The 19,080-nt window shown below is 36.7% G+C and overlaps 1 protein-coding gene across 1 annotated transcript in view; it reads right to left on the bottom strand.

Annotated features, from left to right (window-relative positions):
- ABCB7 (ATP binding cassette subfamily B member 7) overlaps window positions 1–19,080 on the bottom strand; it is a 158,982-nt gene that overhangs the window by 59,596 nt on the left and 80,306 nt on the right. Inside the window, exons 2-3 of the mRNA XM_004022199.6 lie at window positions 2,349–2,426; window positions 227–313 (exon numbers count right to left, since the gene is read on the bottom strand). Of these exons, the coding sequence (XP_004022248.1) occupies window positions 227–313; window positions 2,349–2,426 (165 nt within the window). The remainder of the gene's footprint in view (window positions 1–226; window positions 314–2,348; window positions 2,427–19,080) is intronic.

Genomic DNA, 19,080 nt, shown 5'->3' on the forward strand with positions numbered 1-19,080 from the left:
GTTGGTAACTAAGCTTTTTATTTTTTAGTCAATCATGACATTTTTTTGTCTTAAGCCTGAGAAAAACTCATCTACATAACCATATGGTTTTGTATTAGAAAATCTGCAGTTACATGAGTCAATCAAAATATTCTGGAATATAATAATTATATATATATTTTTATATAATTATAGCTATCTTCCAATCAGCTATAAGAATTTTCAGGTACTTGTTATTGTCTCTTACCCCTTCTTTCGGGTCTGTGTGGAGTCCTCCTCCTGCATGACCATGCCAACATGTCCTCTTTTCTATCAGTGGCCATGTCTGGACAGCCTAGTTGAAGATAATACCAAGCCATCCATTAGCCATTAAAGAATCTCACATCTTTAAAAATTTGACTTAGGCAGTCTAATCTGATGAATGTTCCCCCAACAAATTCAGAGGCATAGCTTTGAGCCTAGCATAGCTAAGTAAAATACCTTCATAATAAGCTTACAGATACACTTACACAAAGAATATTGAGATATAACAAATTACTCATACAGAAGTTACTTTCTCTAAATAGTTTTTGAAATTAATATTTAAAAGATTTAACTTGTAATGTACTTCTGTTTGATTTATACAAGCTTTCTTATTGTCATTTGCTACTAAGTACTGTGTAATCCTTAACTCTCATCACTGGCAAGTATATAATACAGTTAATTAACTATATCCCACTTGCTTTCCATGTGTATAACATGTTTGCTTTATAATTCAATATAGTTGATTTTATATAACTCATTCTTATTATTCTGACTTGCATATATATATATATATATAGAAACAAAGTGTCTTTAACTACATCACAGTCTATCTTATGTTACAGTAATTTGTATAAATCTTTTGTTTTTACTCCTACATGGTAAATTTCTTAAGATTTGGGACATTCTCTCATATTCTTGTATCTCCTATGGCCCATACCACCATGTCTTGCAGATGGGCTTGTTGAATTAGTTTATAAAACAAAGCTATCTACAAATTTTTCAACTAGTCTAGAAGATATCTGAACATCTTACCTTTTATAATTTTTTAAAAAGCCCTAGATTACTGATCAGTTTAAAAAAAATTTTAATCACTTGGAAAATATATAATAGTTGAAAAGATAGTAAAGATTAAGCTTTTTAAAATTTTAGGCTTGCTAATTTGAAAGTGTTTCCTCAAGAAAATACTTAATAAAGTACATGGATATAATAATGCTTCTTCAGTAACCATAATAATAATTAGTGAACAAGGGCATAGTTCTTTACAATCACAATTGTGTATCAATACTGAATCCTAAGAGTATCAGCTCAGGGCCAAGCTATGAAAGTGGAATTACAGAAATCAAAAGTACCTTCTTGTTCTCATCAGTTGAGACCCAAAAAGTAATTGCCATAAATGGGTCATTAATTTTTGGATCAACAATCGTAAAGCATTTTTAAAGGAAAAACATCAAAAAGGAATATTTACTGTGACAATGTCATTTTATGACATTTTTTTCCCTTTAAAAGACTAATAAGCTATATCAAGGGATCTGGTAAATAACTCACAAGATAATGAGGTCATCAACAAAGCAAAATATTTTATATATTTATAAAATAAAAATAAACAGTGGTATCATAAACAATGAGAAGATGGAGCACATTCTCTCTTAAAACTTTAATAATGGAAAACCTAATTCATATCTACAGCTTCTGCATAAACTAGAACAATGGCTTGTACCTTAATGGGAAATAACTGTTAAACAGAAAGAAAAATAAAGGAAGTACTACTCAGGAGCTAGACTGTCTTCTAATTTTCTTGTCTTTCTATCTTAAGAGATTTATTTGTCTCATTTTAAAGCACTGAGAATTTTTAAAGGTGTCTTTCACTTACATTAGCAATGAAAATCAACCTTCATTAACATGTAAACTAAGCATTAGGTATCCCACGGACTCTAATAAGCTTAGAGTCCCTTGATATTCTGCTATGTGAACATCTTCTAAGGTAAAAAGAAACTTTACTCACTTAAAAAATATACAGCATTCCATACATCACATACAAATTACCATGATAAATTTAAGCATCAACAAGCTGCCATTACATTTATAAAAGTTTTCTAAAAGTGTTACTCCTGTTGGCACTGATCTCGAAAGATTCAAATATATCTCTCCAGGGGTAGAAAAATATCAAGATTTCTTTTTCCATTTCCAGTAGCAGAAATATATCTTGTTATTCATCTTGCCAGTATTTAGAAAAAAAAAATGAAAAGGAAAATTATTTGAAAAATATGTAATATAAATTAGAAAATGCTCAAAGGGTTACACATTTTTCCTAGCTGTATGCAGAAGAAATGTCTGCTTCATCTTACCCTTGTAGCATCTAATAACTCTCTTGAATAGTCTTTTCCTAGTCTCTGCCATGTAGTATGTCTTAATAACTCTGAGATCTGCAGAAGAGAATAAAAAAAGAGGTCAGAAATTTCAGAGTGGACAGTTAATATTCAAATATTTCTTTTACAGTCCAGGTGTTGTGCTGTACTTAGTCGCTTAGTCATGTCAAAATCTTTATAACCCCAAGGACTGTAGCCTACCAGGCTCCTCTGTCCATGGGGAGTACTGTTCATAAACATGCATAAACTAAAACCATAGCCAATATGAAAAAGATGCTTCTAACACATATCTAAAATGGCAAAAAATATGTGGTCCAGATATAAATTATTTTACCCATTGAAAGTATCAAATTGTACTTTCCATTTACCCTCTTTCTCCCTAGGTTTCTCTTTGTTTCTGAAAGCCTCTGAAGTCTTCAACCCCATTTCTTTCTTAAATGGTTTCTCTGCTCTTATCAAACACTCTTCCCTTTACTGAACTTTCTTATGTGCTCCTTCTTTAGTCTTAATTCTGAATGCTAAATTTAGATAATGGTCATAAGATCAGTTTTGTCAAGGTTTATAACCAGGTGATAGACTCTTGGGCCAATCTGTTGTGTTGATAATATTCCAAAAGTGAAGTTGAAAGAAAGCAGAAAAAAAATAAACATCTCTAAAATGGACATGAAAGTGAAAGTGAAAAGAAAGTGAAGTCGCTCAGATGTGTCCAACTCTTTGCGACCCCATGGACTGTAGCCTATCAGGCTCCTCCATCCATGGGATTTTCCAGGCAAGAGTGCTGGAGTGGATTGCCATTTCCTTCTCCAGAGGATCTTCCCGACCCAGGAATCAAACCCGGGTCCCCTGCATTGCAGGCAGACACTTTACTGTCTGAGCCACCAGGGAAGCCCAAAATGGACATACAACCTTCTAAAATGCACCATCAATTTAGTGAAGAAAACTTTGCATCTTAGGTTAAGAATCTCCCAAAAAGCAGGTAATACATGGGCTTTCCCTAAGCTACAAATGAGTTGTAGAAATGATTAATGTTTTCATATAAAAGTCAATGCTGTACACTGCAAAAGAGCAAAAACAACCAAAAAAACAACCACCTCCATACACACACACAAAAGCTAATCAAATTACTGAGAAAATTAACTCAGTTGCTTTCTAGAATGTAACCAGTGGGAGCAGTTTCTGTTTATGTATACTTGTAAATAGGGGGTTCCCAGGTGGTGCAGTGGTAAAGAATCTGCCTGCTAATGCAGGAGATGCAAAAGAAAAGGTTCAACCCCTGGGTCAGGAAGATCCCCTGGAGGAGGGCATGGCTACCCACTCCAGTATTCTTGCCTGGAAAATCCACAGACAGAGCAGCCTGGCAGGCTACAGTCCAGGGGGTCGCAAAGAGTCGGACACAGCTGAGCACATACTTGTAAATATATACACATTCCCTAAATTATAAAAATTTCAAAAATACTAATAGCTATTTGCACTGTCTTGCCAAGCCCAAGCTCCTACAACATGCGATGTACCCTCAAATCTGTACAAGACTTCTATTGTCAATGATGCCTTTCTGGTGCTTATGTCAATTGTTCTCCTTACAGCTTTTCACCATGCTAAGACCTCAAACAAGCTTTACTCCCTCACTGTCCTATTTTTCATAACCCCCCAGTTCAAGTAACTATAAATCAAGTAAGATATTGCACATGTTTACACATGCATATACAATTTAATCTTCTTTGCCTTTCAAAATCCGCCCCGTTATCTCATGATGACTATCTATCTTCTTTATTCTCTCTCAAAACACTGCCTCTATATTGTCAATAAGTAAAAGATACATGTTGCTGATACACTCAAATTAACAACAAAAACATACGTTCTAAAGTGACATTAGTCAAAATAAAGAAAATTTACTGTAAAATTTAAGTAAGCCCCTGAAAGTATCCATAAAATCCCTTCAAATTTTCTGGCTATCTATCCTTCTCTAATCAGTCCATATTTCCCTTATGCATCAGGATTCAATGTAAATACTTTTTAAATGTCCATATTCACAAAGAACTTCATACTAAGATAGCATTGTAAAATTATGAACTATTTCAGGCATATAAAAAGCTCAGAAAATAATGAATACAATATGTATTCACTACCCTACCTAAGAAATAACAGATAAAAAGACCTTGACATGCTCCTCTACAATGTCATCTCTTTCCTGATTCCCAGAGAAAATCATTTAAAACATCATTCACTGCAAAAGCAAAAACAACAGTCACATAATGTGTTAATTCCTTTTGAGGGCTAGTCCCATCACTATTTAAAATATAATTTCTACAAAAAAAAATGCTCTGATTTCCAAACAACAGACTTAAAAACAATTCTGAAACACAATGTATCTGTCCGTTAGGGATTACCTCTACTATTAAAAGGACTTCCCTGGTGGCTCAGATGGTTAAACGTCTGTCTACAGTGTGGGAGACCTGGGTTCGATCCTTGAATCGAGACGATCCCCTGGAGAAGGAAATGGCAATCCACTCCAGTACTATTATTTGGAAAATCCCATGGACAGAGGAGCCTGGTGGGCTACAGTCCATGGGGTCTCAAAGAGTCGGACACGACGGAGCAACTTCACTTTCACTTTCTACTATTAAAACGCTGGAGAAAAGAGTTTATAGCAAAAAAATTACTTAAAAATGGAGAAGGCGAGAGAGGGGACATATGTATACCTATGGCTGATTCAGGTTGATGTTTGGCAGAAATCAACATAATTCTGTAAAGCAGTTATACTTCAAATAAAAATTAAATCTTTTAAGAAGTCAAAAAATGAAGGAGGGCAACAAGAGAAAACAAGATGATTAATTCTTTAAAATTTGATTAGAAAATTAGAGGGTTGAACTAGATGCTCTAAGGTCCCTTTTAACTCTAAAATTCTGTGATTTTTATGGAATAAAATGATAATGCTGCAGTTATTAACTGGATTTTAAAAAGCTTAACTGGGATTATACTTATTTCTTCAACAAATCTAGCATCTGATTTTATTTATAACCCCACCCCTCAAAAGACACACACAGAAATAAACCATATATTATTGAAAATAATAGACATGACCAATGTACACAAATACTATACAAATGCAGTATACTGGAAATAACAATCTGCCAGTCTGTTTGAAGAGGCAGACAGGTTAAAACACTGGAGAGTCATGTTTATTTTACATAAAAGAGAAGAAATTCTGGCAGAGCCTAAAAGTCAAAGATTTTGTGGCATCCAAGCATAATAATGTATGCTCTCATTTTTATCAACACTATTTGTCCACTAATTAATATAAATATTAATCTTTGATAGTTGCATAGGCACAATATTTTACTATGTGTAGACATTCAGTTATTACTTACGAAAATATTATCAACACTAAAACCATCAACCTAGTAGACAGAACCTCCACATGATGAGACTAAGACTCAAGCAAGCAAACCTATTCCAATTACATTTTTCCTTTAAGATAAAAATTACATTTTACTAAAAAATAATCCTATTGGGCTTCCCTGGTGGCTCAGTGGTAAAGAATCCCCCTGCCAATGTAGGAGACACAGGTTCAGTCCCTGATCTGGAAAGATACCACAGCCGTGAAGCATCTAAGCCCATGCACCACAACTACTGAGCCTGTGCTCTAGAGCCTGAGAGCCACAAGTACTGAGCCCCTGCTCTAGAAGTCACCGTGCCACAACTACTGAAACCCACTTGCCCTAGAGACCAAGCTCTACATGAGAAAAGCCACTTCAATGAGAAGCTTGTGAACCACAACCAGAGAATATCCCCTGCTCACTGCAACCAGAGAAAAGCCAACGCAGCAATGGAGACCCACCACAGTGAAAAAATAAACTAATTAATTAGATTAAAAATACTCTTATTATATAATGTTTTAGTGATTATTAAATATGATTGTATCCTTTTTATTTATTTGCTGCACAGTCTTTAGTTGCAGTGAGTGGGGGTTAATCTCTAGTTTTCGTATGCAGATTTTTCCTTGCAGTGGCTTTTTTTGTTGTGGAGCATGGGCTCTAGAATGCTCAGGCTTCAGTAGTTGCAGCAATTGGGTTCAGCAGTTGTGGCTCCTGAGTTCTAGAGCACAGGTTCAATAGTTGTGGTGCACAGGTTAAATTGCTCCACAGCATGTGATATCTATCCCAATCAGGGATCATACCCACGTCTCCTGCACTGACAGGAGGATTCTTTATCAATGAGTCCCCAGGAAAGCCCAAATGTATCCTTTTTAGAATAGTTATTTTTCATGATACAAGTAATGTTCAGTGTTTATGACACTTTAAGAATTACCTAATAATAGGTTAAAGAGCAGTGTATAAATTGTCAATTGGAAACAAAACAAAGTTTACAACTATCCATCCATGATGCATGTACTGCTTAACAATATCAAATAGTCATGCATGAATATTATTATCATTTGATCATTAAAAAATATCAAACATTTAAAATTAAACTCAATATATTTTAAGGAGAAACTATCATAATTCAAAATTACATTTATCTCACTTTAAAAGTTTAAAAGTCTGAGATAAATGCTATTTGAACTTGGTTTTCTTCCCAATTTCTTCAAAACTAGCTGGGAGTGGCAGGGGGCAGGGGTGGATGAAGAAAAGGAGAGAAGGTAGTAGAGAGGTGGGTGAAGGACTTGAGGGGTAAGAATGGAAGAAGAAGAGGAAAGAAAATGTTAGACTGACTTTTTAGATTTTGTAGCTGTATTTCTTAATTGTAAGTTGAAGGATAAAGAATTTCCTTCATTATGGTAGATATTCAATAAATGTGTGCTACATGATTGAATAAATGGCAACATAGCTCAAGGATCATGGGCAGCTCATTCACCTAAGTATTCAATCATTAAACCACAAAATCATCGAACTACATCACTGTAAAATTTGATGACTCTAGAACAGGGGTTGTCCATTATTTTTTTCTCTATAAAGGGCCAGAGAGCAAATATTTTGGGGTTTGCAGGCATACCATCTGTGTCATAACTACTCAACTCTGTCACTGTAGCATAAAAACAGCCACAAATAATACATAGATAAACGTCTGGCTATGTTCAAATAAAACTTTACTTATGGACACTGAAATGTGAATTTCAAATCATTGTCATCTGTCAAAAAAAAGTTATTCTTCTTTTGATTGTTTTCCCAACCATTCAGTTCAGATCAGTCGCTCAGGTGTGTCCCACTCTTTGCGACCCCATGAATCGCAACATGTGAGGCCTCCCTGTCCATCACCAAAACCTGGAGTTCACTCAGACTCACGTCCATCGAGTCAGTGATGCCATCCAGCCATCTCATCCTCTGTTGTCCCCTTCTTCTCCTGCCCCCAATCCCTCCCAGCATCAGAGTCTTTTCCAATGAGTTAACTCTCTGCATCAGGTGGCCAAAGTTCTGGAGTTTCAGCTTTAGCATCATTTCTTCCAAAGAACACACAGGGCTGATCTCCTTTAGAACGGACTGGTTGGATCTCCTTGCAGTCCAAGGGACTCTCAAGAGTCTTCTCCAACACCACAGTTCAAAAGCATCAATTCTTCGGCACTCAGCTTTCTTCACAGTCCACCTCTCACATCCATACATGACTAATGGAAAACCATAGCCTTGACTAGATAGACCTGGGTGGCAAAGTAATGTCTCTGCTTTTGAATATGCCATCTAGTTTGCTCATAACTTTCCTTCCAAGTAGTAAGCGTCTTTTAATTTCATAGGGCTGCAATCACCATCCGCAGTGATTTTGGAGCCCCCCCAAAAATAAAGTCTGACACTGTTTCCAGTTTCCCCATCTATTTCTCATGAAGTGATGGGACCAGATGCCATTAGTTTTCTGAATGTTGACCTTTAAGGTAACTTTTTCACTCTCCTCTTTCACTTTCATCAAGAGGCTTTTTAGTTCCTCTTCACTTTGTGCCATAAAGGTGGTGTCATCTGCGTATCTGAGGTTATTGGTATTTCTCCCAGCAATCTTGATTCCAGTTTGTGCTTCTTCCAGCCCAGTGTTTCTCATGATGTACTCTGCATATAAGTTAAAAAGCAGGGTGATAATATACAGCCTTCGCGTACTCCTTTTCCTATTTGGAATCAGTCTGTTGTTCCATGTCCAGTTCTAACTGTTGCTTCCTGACCTGAATATAGGTTTCTCAAGAGGCAGGTCACGTGGTCTGGTATTTCCAACCATTCGGTTCGGTTCGGTTCAGCCGTTCAGTCATGTCCGACTCTTTGCGACCCCATGAATCGGAACACGCCAGGCCTCCCTGTCCATCACCAACTCCCGGAGATCACTCAGACTCACGTCCATCGAGTCAGTGATGCCATCCAGCCATCGTATCCTCTGATGTCCCCTTCTCCTCCTGCCCCTAATCCCTCCCAGCATCAGGGTCTTGTCCAATGAGTCAACCTTTCGCATGAAGTGGCCAAAGTACTGGAGTTTCACCTTTAGCATCATTCCTTCCAAAGAAATCCCAGGGCTGATCTCCTTCAGAACGGACGGGTTGGATCTCCTTGCAGTCCAAGGGACTCTCAAGAGTTTTCTCCGATACCACAGTTCAAAAGCATCAATTCTTCGGCACTCAGCTTTCTTCACAGTCCAACTCTCACATCCATATATGACCACTGGGAAAACCATAGCCTTGACTAGACGGACCTTTGTTGGCAAAGTAATGTCTCTGCTTTTTAATATGCTATCTAGTAACAAATGTTAAAAAAAATTCTTAGCACAGAGGCCTTGCAAACATAGATGGCATATTGGACTTGGCCCAATGGCCATTACCTGCTGATAACCTGCTCTTGACAATTTCTAAAATTCCCTTCAGCTGCCTCCTGCTCTGAATGATTTCTAAAATCCCTGCAGCTTCTAAGGATTCTCATAATGACACAGCAAAACAAAATACTTCTACAAAAAAATCATTATCACAAAAAATAAACTCATGAACAAAAATTATCCACAGAATTCCCCTTTTCTTTAATCAATTTTCCTTTTTATCTACCAAGTTTTACGTCTCTGAGGGCATAACATCAGCAGCAGGCCTATTTAGTAGTTTGCACAAAAATTCTTCATATATTTGTTTAGGCAACTTCTGTGAAGAAAGTTTAGACTTCATTCCCCATTCATATAAGAAACTCTGTCATCACGAAACCTGTTAACTCTTTCATATGTTTCATCTAAGTGATGGGAAATTCCATGCTGTTTACTAATAAAGTAATAAAGAATTACAAGGCATTTGCCAAATTCAGGGCAATAAAAACTAATGACTCAGTGTTAAAAGGTAAAAAAAACACAAACAACAACAACAAAAAAAACACACAGAACTTCAGAACCGGTTCATTTTTAAATCATGAAATTAGGGAGAAAATACACGAAGAGAAACTTATCATATTAAAAGTAATTCACCGAGGGCATATTTTAGAGACATTTAATTAATGGATTATTTCACTGGGCTGACGTCCAAGAACTTTAGGAAACTGGTATAAATCTCTGTGCTTCTAAGATTCCTAGCCCTATTGTGTTTGTGCACAGAATGGAGACATTACTACACACAGTGCAGCTGGAATGCGGAGATAATATGAAAGAAGTTGAGAAAGTAGAATTGGACCTTTTTTTTTTTTGCTACTTTACAGTTTCAACTTCCATTTTTTGTATTTATTAATACGGACTTTGGAGAAAATTCTGAAGTACATTTCTTAACTCTTAAGTTTCATTGCAGACAATCTGAATCAGTAGCAAATCTGACACTTTTGTTTAGTAATATTTTTCTATAAATGTTCTCATTATGTTTGCTGCTTTTACTGATATATCAGATTGTGACTGGTTGGCAAATTACCTGGAGAAATTACACTAAACTCATACAGGATAGGGTTTTCATTTACTTGCATCATTCTGCAAGGCTCACTTATGCAGGTTGTATCCAAAATAGTTTTCTTTATATGCATTCCAAAAAAATCTAATAACAGGCAGTCCTTTGGTAGAAAAGACATAATCTTTGCCTATAACACAGGTAAAGATTTAAAATATTGATATAAACATAAAACCAACTCCAAGACATATAAATGATACCTAAAAAGCTTCAGATGACCACTAGATGAAAAAGGTATTTTAAGGAAGGTATTTGGTTTTGTGAATTTTAAATCCCTTTTTTAAAATTTTTTTATTTTTTTAATTTTAAAATCTTTAATTCTTACATGTGTTCCCACACATGCACCCCCCTCCCACCTCCCTCCCCATAACATCTCTGTGGGTCATCCCCACGCACCAGCCCCAAGCATGCTGCACCCTACGTCAGACATAGACTGGCGATTCAATTCTTACATGATAGTATACATGTTAGAATGCCACTCTCCCAAATCATCCCACCCTCTCCCTCTCCCTCTGAGTCCAAAAGTCCGTTATACACATCTGTGTCTTTTTTCCTGTCTTGCATACAGGGTCGTCATTGCCATCTTTCTAAATTCCATATATATGTGTTAGTATACTGTATTGGTGTTTTTCTTTCTGGCTTAATTCACTCTGTATAATTGGCTCCAGTTTCATCCATCTCATCAGAACTGATTCAAATGAATTCTTTTTAACGGCTGAGTAATACTCCATTGTGTATATGTACCACAGCTTTCTTATCCATTCATCTGCTGATGGACATCTAGGTTGTTTCCATGTCCTGGCTATTATAAACAGTGCTGCGATGAACATTGGGGTACATGCGTCTCTTTCAATTCTGGTTTCCTCAGTGTGTATGCCCAGCAGAGGGATTGCTGGGTCATAAGGTAGTTCTATTTGCAATTTTTTAAGGAATCTCCACACTGTTCTCCATAGTGGCTGTACTAGTTTGCATTCCCACCAACAGTGTAGGAGGGTTCCCTTTTCTCCACACCCTCTCCAGCATTTATTGCTTGCAGATTTTTGGATCGCAGTCATTCTGACTGGTGTGAAGTGGTACCTCATTGTGGTTTTGATTTACATTTCTCTGATAATAAGTGATGTTGAGCATCTTTTCATGTGTTTGTTAGCCATCCGTATGTCTTCTTTGGAGAAATGTCTATTTAGTTCTTTGGCCCATTTTTTGATTGGGTCGTTTATTTTTCTGGAATTGAGCTGCAGAAGTTGCTTGTATATTTTTGAGATTAGTTGTTTGTCAGTTGCTTCATTTGCTATTATTTTCTCCCATTCAGAAGGCTGTCTTTTCACCTTGCTTATATTTTCCTTTGTTGTGCAGAAGCTTTTAATTTTAATTAGATCCCATTTGTTTATTTTTGCTTTTATTTCCAGAATTCTGGGAGGTGGATCATAGAGGATCCTGCTGTGATTTATGTCGGAGAGTGTTTTGCCTATGTTCTCCTCTAGGAGTTTTATAGTTTCTGGTCTTACATTTAGATCTTTAATCCATTTTGAGTTTATTTTTGTGTGTGGTGTTAGAAAGTGATCTAGTTTCATTTTTTTACAAGTGGTTGATCAGTTTTCCCAGCACCACTTGTTAAAGAGATTGTCTTTACTCCATTGTATATTCTTGCCTCCTTTGTCAAAGATAAGGTGTCCATATGTGTGTGGATTTATCTCTGGGCTTTCTATATTGTTCCATTGATCTATAATGTCTGTCTTTGTGCCAGTACCATACTGTTTTGATGACTGTGGCTTTGTAGTAGAGCCTGAAGTCAGGCAAGTTGATTCCTCCAGTTCCATTCTTATTTCTCAAGATTGCTTTGGCTATTCGAGGTTTTTTGTATTTCCATACAAATCTTGAAATTATTTGTTCTACTTCTGTGAAAAATATGGCTGGTAGCTTGACAGGGATTGCATTGAATTTGTAAATTGCTTTGGGTAGTATACTCATTTTCACTATATTGATTCTTCCGATCCATGAACATGGTATATTTCTCCATCTATTAGTGTCCTCTTTGATTTCTTTCATCAGTGTTTTATAGTTTTCTATATATAGGTCTTTTGTTTCTTTAGGTAGATCTATTCCTAAGTATTTTATTCTTTTCGTTGCAATGGTGAATGAAATTGTTTCCTTAATTTCTTTTTCGACTTTCTCATTATTCGTGTATAGGAATGCAAGGGATTTCTGTGTGTTGATTTTATATCCTGCAACTTTACTATATTCATTGATGAGCTCTAGTAATTTTCTGGTGGAGTCTTCAGGGTTTTCCATGTAGAGGATCATGTCATCTGCAAACAGTGAGAGTTTTACTTCTTCTTTTCCAATTTGGAATCCTTTTATTTCTTTTTCTGCTCTGATTGCTGTGGCCAAAACTTCCAGAACTATGTTGAATAGTAGCGGTGAAAGTGGACACCCTTGTCTTGTTCCTGACTTTAGGGGAAATGCTTTCAATTTTTCACCATTGAGGATAATGTTTGCTGTGGGTTTGTCATATATAGCTTTTATTATGTTGAGGTATGTTCCTTCTATTCCTGCTTTCTGGAGAGTTTTTGTCATAAATGGATGTTGAATTTTGTCAAAGGCCTTCTCTGCATCTATTGACATAATCCTATGGTTTTTATTTTTCAATTTGTTAATGTGGTGAATTACATTGATTGATTTGTGGATACTGAAGAATCCTTGCATCCCTGGGATAAAGCCCACTTGGTCATGGTGTATGATCTTTTTAATGTGTTGTTGGATTCTGATTGCTAGAATTTTGTTGAGGATTTTTGCATCTATGTTCATCAGTGATATTGGCCTGTAGTTTTCTTTTTTTGTGACATCTTTGTCAGGTTTTGGTATTAGGGTGATGGTGGCCTCATAGAATGAGTTTGGAAGTTTACCTTCCTCTGCAATTTTCTGGAAGAGTTTGAGGAGGATAGGTGTTAGCTCTTCTCGAAATTTTTGGTAGAATTCAGCTGTGAAGCCGTCTGGACCTGGGCTTTTGTTTGCTGGAAGATTTCTGATTACCGTTTCAATTTCCGTGCTTGTGATGGGTCTGTTAAGATTTTCTATTTCTTCCTGGTTCAGTTTTGGAAAATTGTACTTTTCTAAGAATTTGTCCATTTCTTCCACGTTGTCCATTTTATTGGCATACAACTGCTGATAGTAGTCTCTTATGATCCTTTGTATTTCTGTGTTGTCTGTTGTGATCTCTCCATTTTCATTTCTAATCTTATTGATTTGATTTTTCTCTCTTTGCTTCTTGATGAGTCTGGCTAATGGTTTGTCAATTTTATTTATCCTTTCAAAGAACCAGCTTTTGGCTTTGTTGATTTTTGCTATGGTCTCTTTTGTTTCTTTTGCATTTATTTCTGCCCTAATTTTTAAGATTTCTTTCCTTCTACTAACTCTAGGGTTCTCCAACTCTTCCTTTTCTAGTTGCTTTAGTTGTAGAGTTAGGTTATTTACTTGACTTTTTTCTTGTTTCTTGAGGTTTGCCTGTATTGCTATGAACTTTCCTCTTAGCACTGCTTTTATAGTGTCCCACAGGTTTTGGGTTGTTGTGTTTTCATTTTCATTAGTTTCTATGCATATTTTGATTTCTTTTTGATTTCTTCTGTGATTTGTTGGTTATTCAGAAGTGTGTTGTTCAACCTCCATATGTTGGAATTTTTAATAGTTTTTCTCCTGTAATTGAGATCTAATCTTAATGCATTATGGTCAGAAAAGATGCTTGGAATGATTTCGATTTTTTTGAATTTATCAAGTTTAGATTTATGGCCCAGGATGTGATCTATCCTGGAGAAGGTTCCATGAGCACTTGAAAAAAGGTGAAATTCATTGTTTTGGGGTGAAATGTCCTATAGATATCAATTAGGTCTAACTGATCTAATGTATCATTTAAAGTTTGCGTTTCTTTGTTAATTTTCTGTTTAGTTGATCTGTCCATAGCTGTGAGTGGGGTATTAAAGTCTCCCACTATTATTGTATTATTGTTGATTTCCCCTTTCATACTTGTTAGCATTTGTCTTACATATTGTGGTGCTCCTATATTGGGTGCATATATATTTATAATTGTTATATCTTCTTCTTGGATTGATCCTTTGTCCATTATGTAGTGGCCTTGTCTCTTTTCACAGCCTTTGTTTTAAAGTCTATTTTATTGGATATGAGTATTGCCACTCCTGCTTTCTTTTGGTCTCTATTTGCATGGTATATCTTTTTCCAGCCCTTCACTTTCAGTCTGTATGTGTCCCTTGTTTTGAGGTGGGTCTCTTGTAAGCAGCATATAGAGGGGTCTTGTTTTTGTATCCACTCGGCCAGTCTTTGCCTTTTGGTTGGGGCGTTCAACCCATTCACGTTTAAGGTAATTATTGATAAGTATGATCCCATTACCATTTACTTTATTGTTTTGGGTTTGGGTTTATACACCCTTTCGTGTTTCCTGTCTAGAGAATATCCTTTAGAATTTGTTGGAGAGCTGGTTTGGTGGTGCTGAATTCTCTCAGTTTTTGCTTGTCTGTAAAGCTTTTGATTTCTCCTTCGTATTTGAATGAGATCCTTGCTGGGTACAGTAATCTAGGCTGTAGGTTATTGTCTTTCATCACTTTAAGTATGTCTTGCCATTCCCTCCTGGCCTGAAGAGTTTCTATTGAAAGATCAGCTGTTATCCTTATGGGAATCCCCTTGTGTGTTACTTGTTGTTTTTCCCTTGCTGCTTTTAATATTTGTTCTTTGTGTTTGATCTTTGTTAATTTGATTAATATGTGTCTTGGGGTGTTTCGCCTTGGGTTTATCCTATTTGGAACTCTCTGTGTTTCTTGGACTTGGGTGATTATTTCCTTCCCCATTTTAGGGAAGTTTTCAACTATTATCTCCTCAAGGATTTTCTCATGATCTTTCTTTCTGTCTTCTTCTTCTGGGACTCCTATAATTCGAATGTTGGAGCGTTTCATATTGTCCTGGAGGTCTCTGAGATTGTCCTCATTTCTTTTAATTCGTTTTTCTTGTTTCCTCTCTGATTCATTTATTTCTACCATTCTATCTTCTATTTCACTAATCCTATCTTCTGCCTCTGTTATTCTACTATTTGTTGCCTCCAGAGTGTTTCTGATCTCATTTATTGCGTTATTCATTATATTTTGACTCTTTTTTATTTCTTCTAGGTCCTTGTTAAACCTTTCTTGCATCTTCTCAATCCTTGTCTCTAGGCTATTTATCTGTGATTCCATTTTGATTTCAAGATTTTGGATCATTTTCACTATCAATATTCGGAATTCCTTCTCTGGTAGATTCCCTACTTCTTCCTCTTTTGTTTGGTTTGGTGGGCAACTCTCCTGTTCCTTTGCCTGCTGAGTATTCCTCTGTCTCTTCATCTTGGTTATATTGCTGTGTTTGGGGTGGCCTTTTTATATTCTGGTAATTTGTGGAGTTCTTTTTATTATGGAGCTTCCTCACTGTGCCTGGGGTTCTATCAGTGGCTTGTCAAGGTTTCCTGGTTAGGGAGGCTTGTGTTGGAGTTCTGGTGGGTGAAGCTGGGTTTCTTCTCTCTGGAGTGCAGTGGAGTGACCAGTAATGGGTTATGAGACATCAAAGGTTTTGGAATAATTTTGAGCTGCCTGTATATTGAAGCTCAGGGGAGTGTTCCTGTGTTGCTGGAGAATTTGAGTGGTATGTCTTGTTTTGGAACTTGTTGGCCCTTGGGTGGAGCTTGGTTTCAGTGTAGGTATGAAGGCCATTTGATGAGCTCCTATTGCTTAATGTTCCCTGAATTCAAGAGTTCTGTAATGTTTTCAGGCTTTGGATTTAAGCCTCCTGCTTCTGGTTTTCAGTTTTATTTTTACAGTAGCCTCTAGACTTCTCCATCTATACAGCACCGATGATAAAACATCTAGGTTAAAGATGAAAAGTTTCTCCACATTGAGGGACACTCAGAGAGGTTCACTGAGTTACAAGGAGAAGAGAAGACGGAGGTAGTTAGAGGTAACTGGAATGAGATGCGGTGAGATCAAAAGAGGAGAGAGCAAGCTAGCCAGTAGTCACTTCCTTATGTGCGCTAAATCCCTTTAGACTTATTCATATTTAGTTTCTTTCTTGCATGCTAAAAGTTAAGTTCTACTATAGAGGTTGGTAAAAACACACAGTTGGGGCTGAGAGCAATCTGCCATTCCCTTCAACATAGGTGTCTCCTCTTTATCGTTTTGCTACCTCTTTTTTCTCTCTTATAATGTGCTAGTAGATTTTTCTTTCTCTTCTATCTGCCTATCTTGTTAACTGTTAGTTTAATTTTTCTTGTGGCACTCAAAGCTAAGGTTGCTAACCTCTACTCCACTATCTCCTCATGGTCTTATTGAACAGAGACAAGACGGAGAATACAACCGTAATATTTCTGATAACAAAATTATTGTCCAAAACAACTTAGTTCCACAAAAGAAAAAAAAAATGAATCTTTTCAAAAGATACTGCACCCCTTCAAAAATATATACGCAAAAATTTAATTTTGCTGTCTCTCATTTCTCTCTTTAAGCGATGAAAACTGTTAAGAGTTTTTTTCTAAAACTATCCACTCTTCTTCTCAATTGCATTTTGAAAATTCATAAGGTGACCATAATTCATACAATGGCTAGAACACTTGTTTTCATATAATGTCAGGAAGAAAACAAACAGATCTCTTACAAGTTATTTTATGGGTTGTATATTTTTCCAAATGTCTTCAAGAGAAGCAACCTAGAGCCTTAAAGTCACTCTAAAACTGTTTCAAGAGTAAACAAACCTTGCTCTAAATTGCCATATTAATGTTCTTAAATTGGATACACAGTTGCAATACAAAAAGGTTTTTCTCTTACACACTGTACACAACAAATTTAAATAAGTGTTCATTACGTTTTTGAAGTTTATAAGCTAAAGCTAACATATGCGGGCAAAAATATCACAGAAAGACCAATGCAAAGGTAGGATATATCTAGATCACCTTTCCACTATCATCTATCCAAAAACACCCTTAAATTTTAGTTCATTCCTTGAGATGCTTAGCCCAGAAAAGGACAGCAGATTAGCTGAAGGCCAGAGTAGTTAGCATTTTATCCCATTTTTGTATTTTAATTTGAATTTGTTTGCTGAGATACTTTAGCATTATGAAGCAACATGGATTATAAGCAACTATACAGTCTAGAGCCATACCACCCTGACTTCACCTGATCTTGTCTGATATCGGAAGCTAATCAGGGTCTGCCTGGATAGTACTTGGATGGGAGAAGCAGCTTTACTACAACCATTTTAAATAAGAACCACAGCAGCTACCATTCACTAAACAATCATTATTTGGCTGACCTTTTGCCTAATACTACATTATCTCATTTAATTCTCACTACATGGACATCACCAGATGGTCAACACCAAAATCAGATTGATTATATTCTTTGCAGCCAAAGACAGAGAAGCTCTATACAGTCAGCAAAAACAAGACTGGGAGCTGACTGTGGCTCAGATCATGAACTCCTTATTGCCAAATTCAGACTTAAACTGAAGAAAGTAGGGAAAACCACTAGACAAAAATCAAATTCCTTATGATTATACAGTGGAAGTGAGAAATAGATTTAAGGGACTAGATCTGATAGACAGAGTGCCTGATGAACTATGAACGGAGGGTTCGTGTCATTGTACAGGAGAAAGGGATCAAGACCATCCCCATGGAAAAGAAATACAAACAAGCAAAATGGCTGTCTGAGGAGGCCTTAAAAATAGCTGTGAAAAGAAGAGAAGTGAAAAGCAAAGAGAAAAGGAAAGATATGAGCATGTGAATGCAGAGTTCCAAAGAATAGCAAGGAGAGATAAGAAACCCTTCCTCAGTGATCAATGCAAAGAAATAGAGGAAAACAACAGAATGGGAAAGACTAGAGATTTCTTCAAGAAAATTAGAGATACCAAGGAAACATTTCATGCAAAGATGGGCTCGATAAAGGACAGAAATGGTATGGACCTAAAAGAAGCAGAAGATATTAACAAGAGGTGGCAAGAATACACAGAAGAACTGTACAAAAAAGATCTTCACGACCCAGATAATCACAATGGTGTGATCACTCATCTAGAGCCAGACATCCTAGAATGTGAAGTCAAGTGGGCATTAGGAAGTATCACTATGAACAAAGCTAGTGGAGGTGATGGAATTCCAGTTGAGCTATTTCAAATCCTGGAAGATGATGCTGTGAAAGTGCTGCACTCAATATGTCAGCAAATTTGGAAAATTCAGCAGAGGCCACAGGCCTGGAAAAGGTCAGTTTTCATTCCAATCCCAAACAATGCTCAAACTGCCACACAACTGCACTTATCTCACACGCTAGTAAAGTAATGCTCAAAATTCTCCAAGCCAAGCTTCAGCAATACGTGAACCATGAACTCCCTGATGTTCAAGCTGGTTTTAGAAAAGGCAGAGGAACCAGAGATCAAATTGCCAACATCTGCTGGATCACTGAAAAAGCAAGAGAGTTCCAGAAAAACATCTATTTCTGCTTTATTGACTATGCCAAAGCCTTTAACTGTGTGGGTCACAATAAACTGTGGAAAACTCTGAAAGAGATGGGAATACAGACCACCTGACCTGCCTCTTGAGAAACATGTATGCAGGTCAGGAAGCAACAGTTAGAACTGGACATGGAACAACAGACTGGTTCCAAATAGGAAAAGGAGTATGTCAAGGCTGTATATTGTCAACCTGTTTATTTAACTTCTATGCAGAGTACATGATGAGAAACACTGGGCTGGAGGAAGCACAAGCTGGAATCAAGATTGCCAGGAGAAATACCAATAACCTCAGATATGCAGATGACACCACCCTTATGGCAG

This window comes from Ovis aries, chromosome X, assembly GCF_016772045.2.
Source record: "Ovis aries strain OAR_USU_Benz2616 breed Rambouillet chromosome X, ARS-UI_Ramb_v3.0, whole genome shotgun sequence".
Lineage (NCBI taxonomy): Eukaryota > Metazoa > Chordata > Mammalia > Artiodactyla > Bovidae > Ovis > Ovis aries.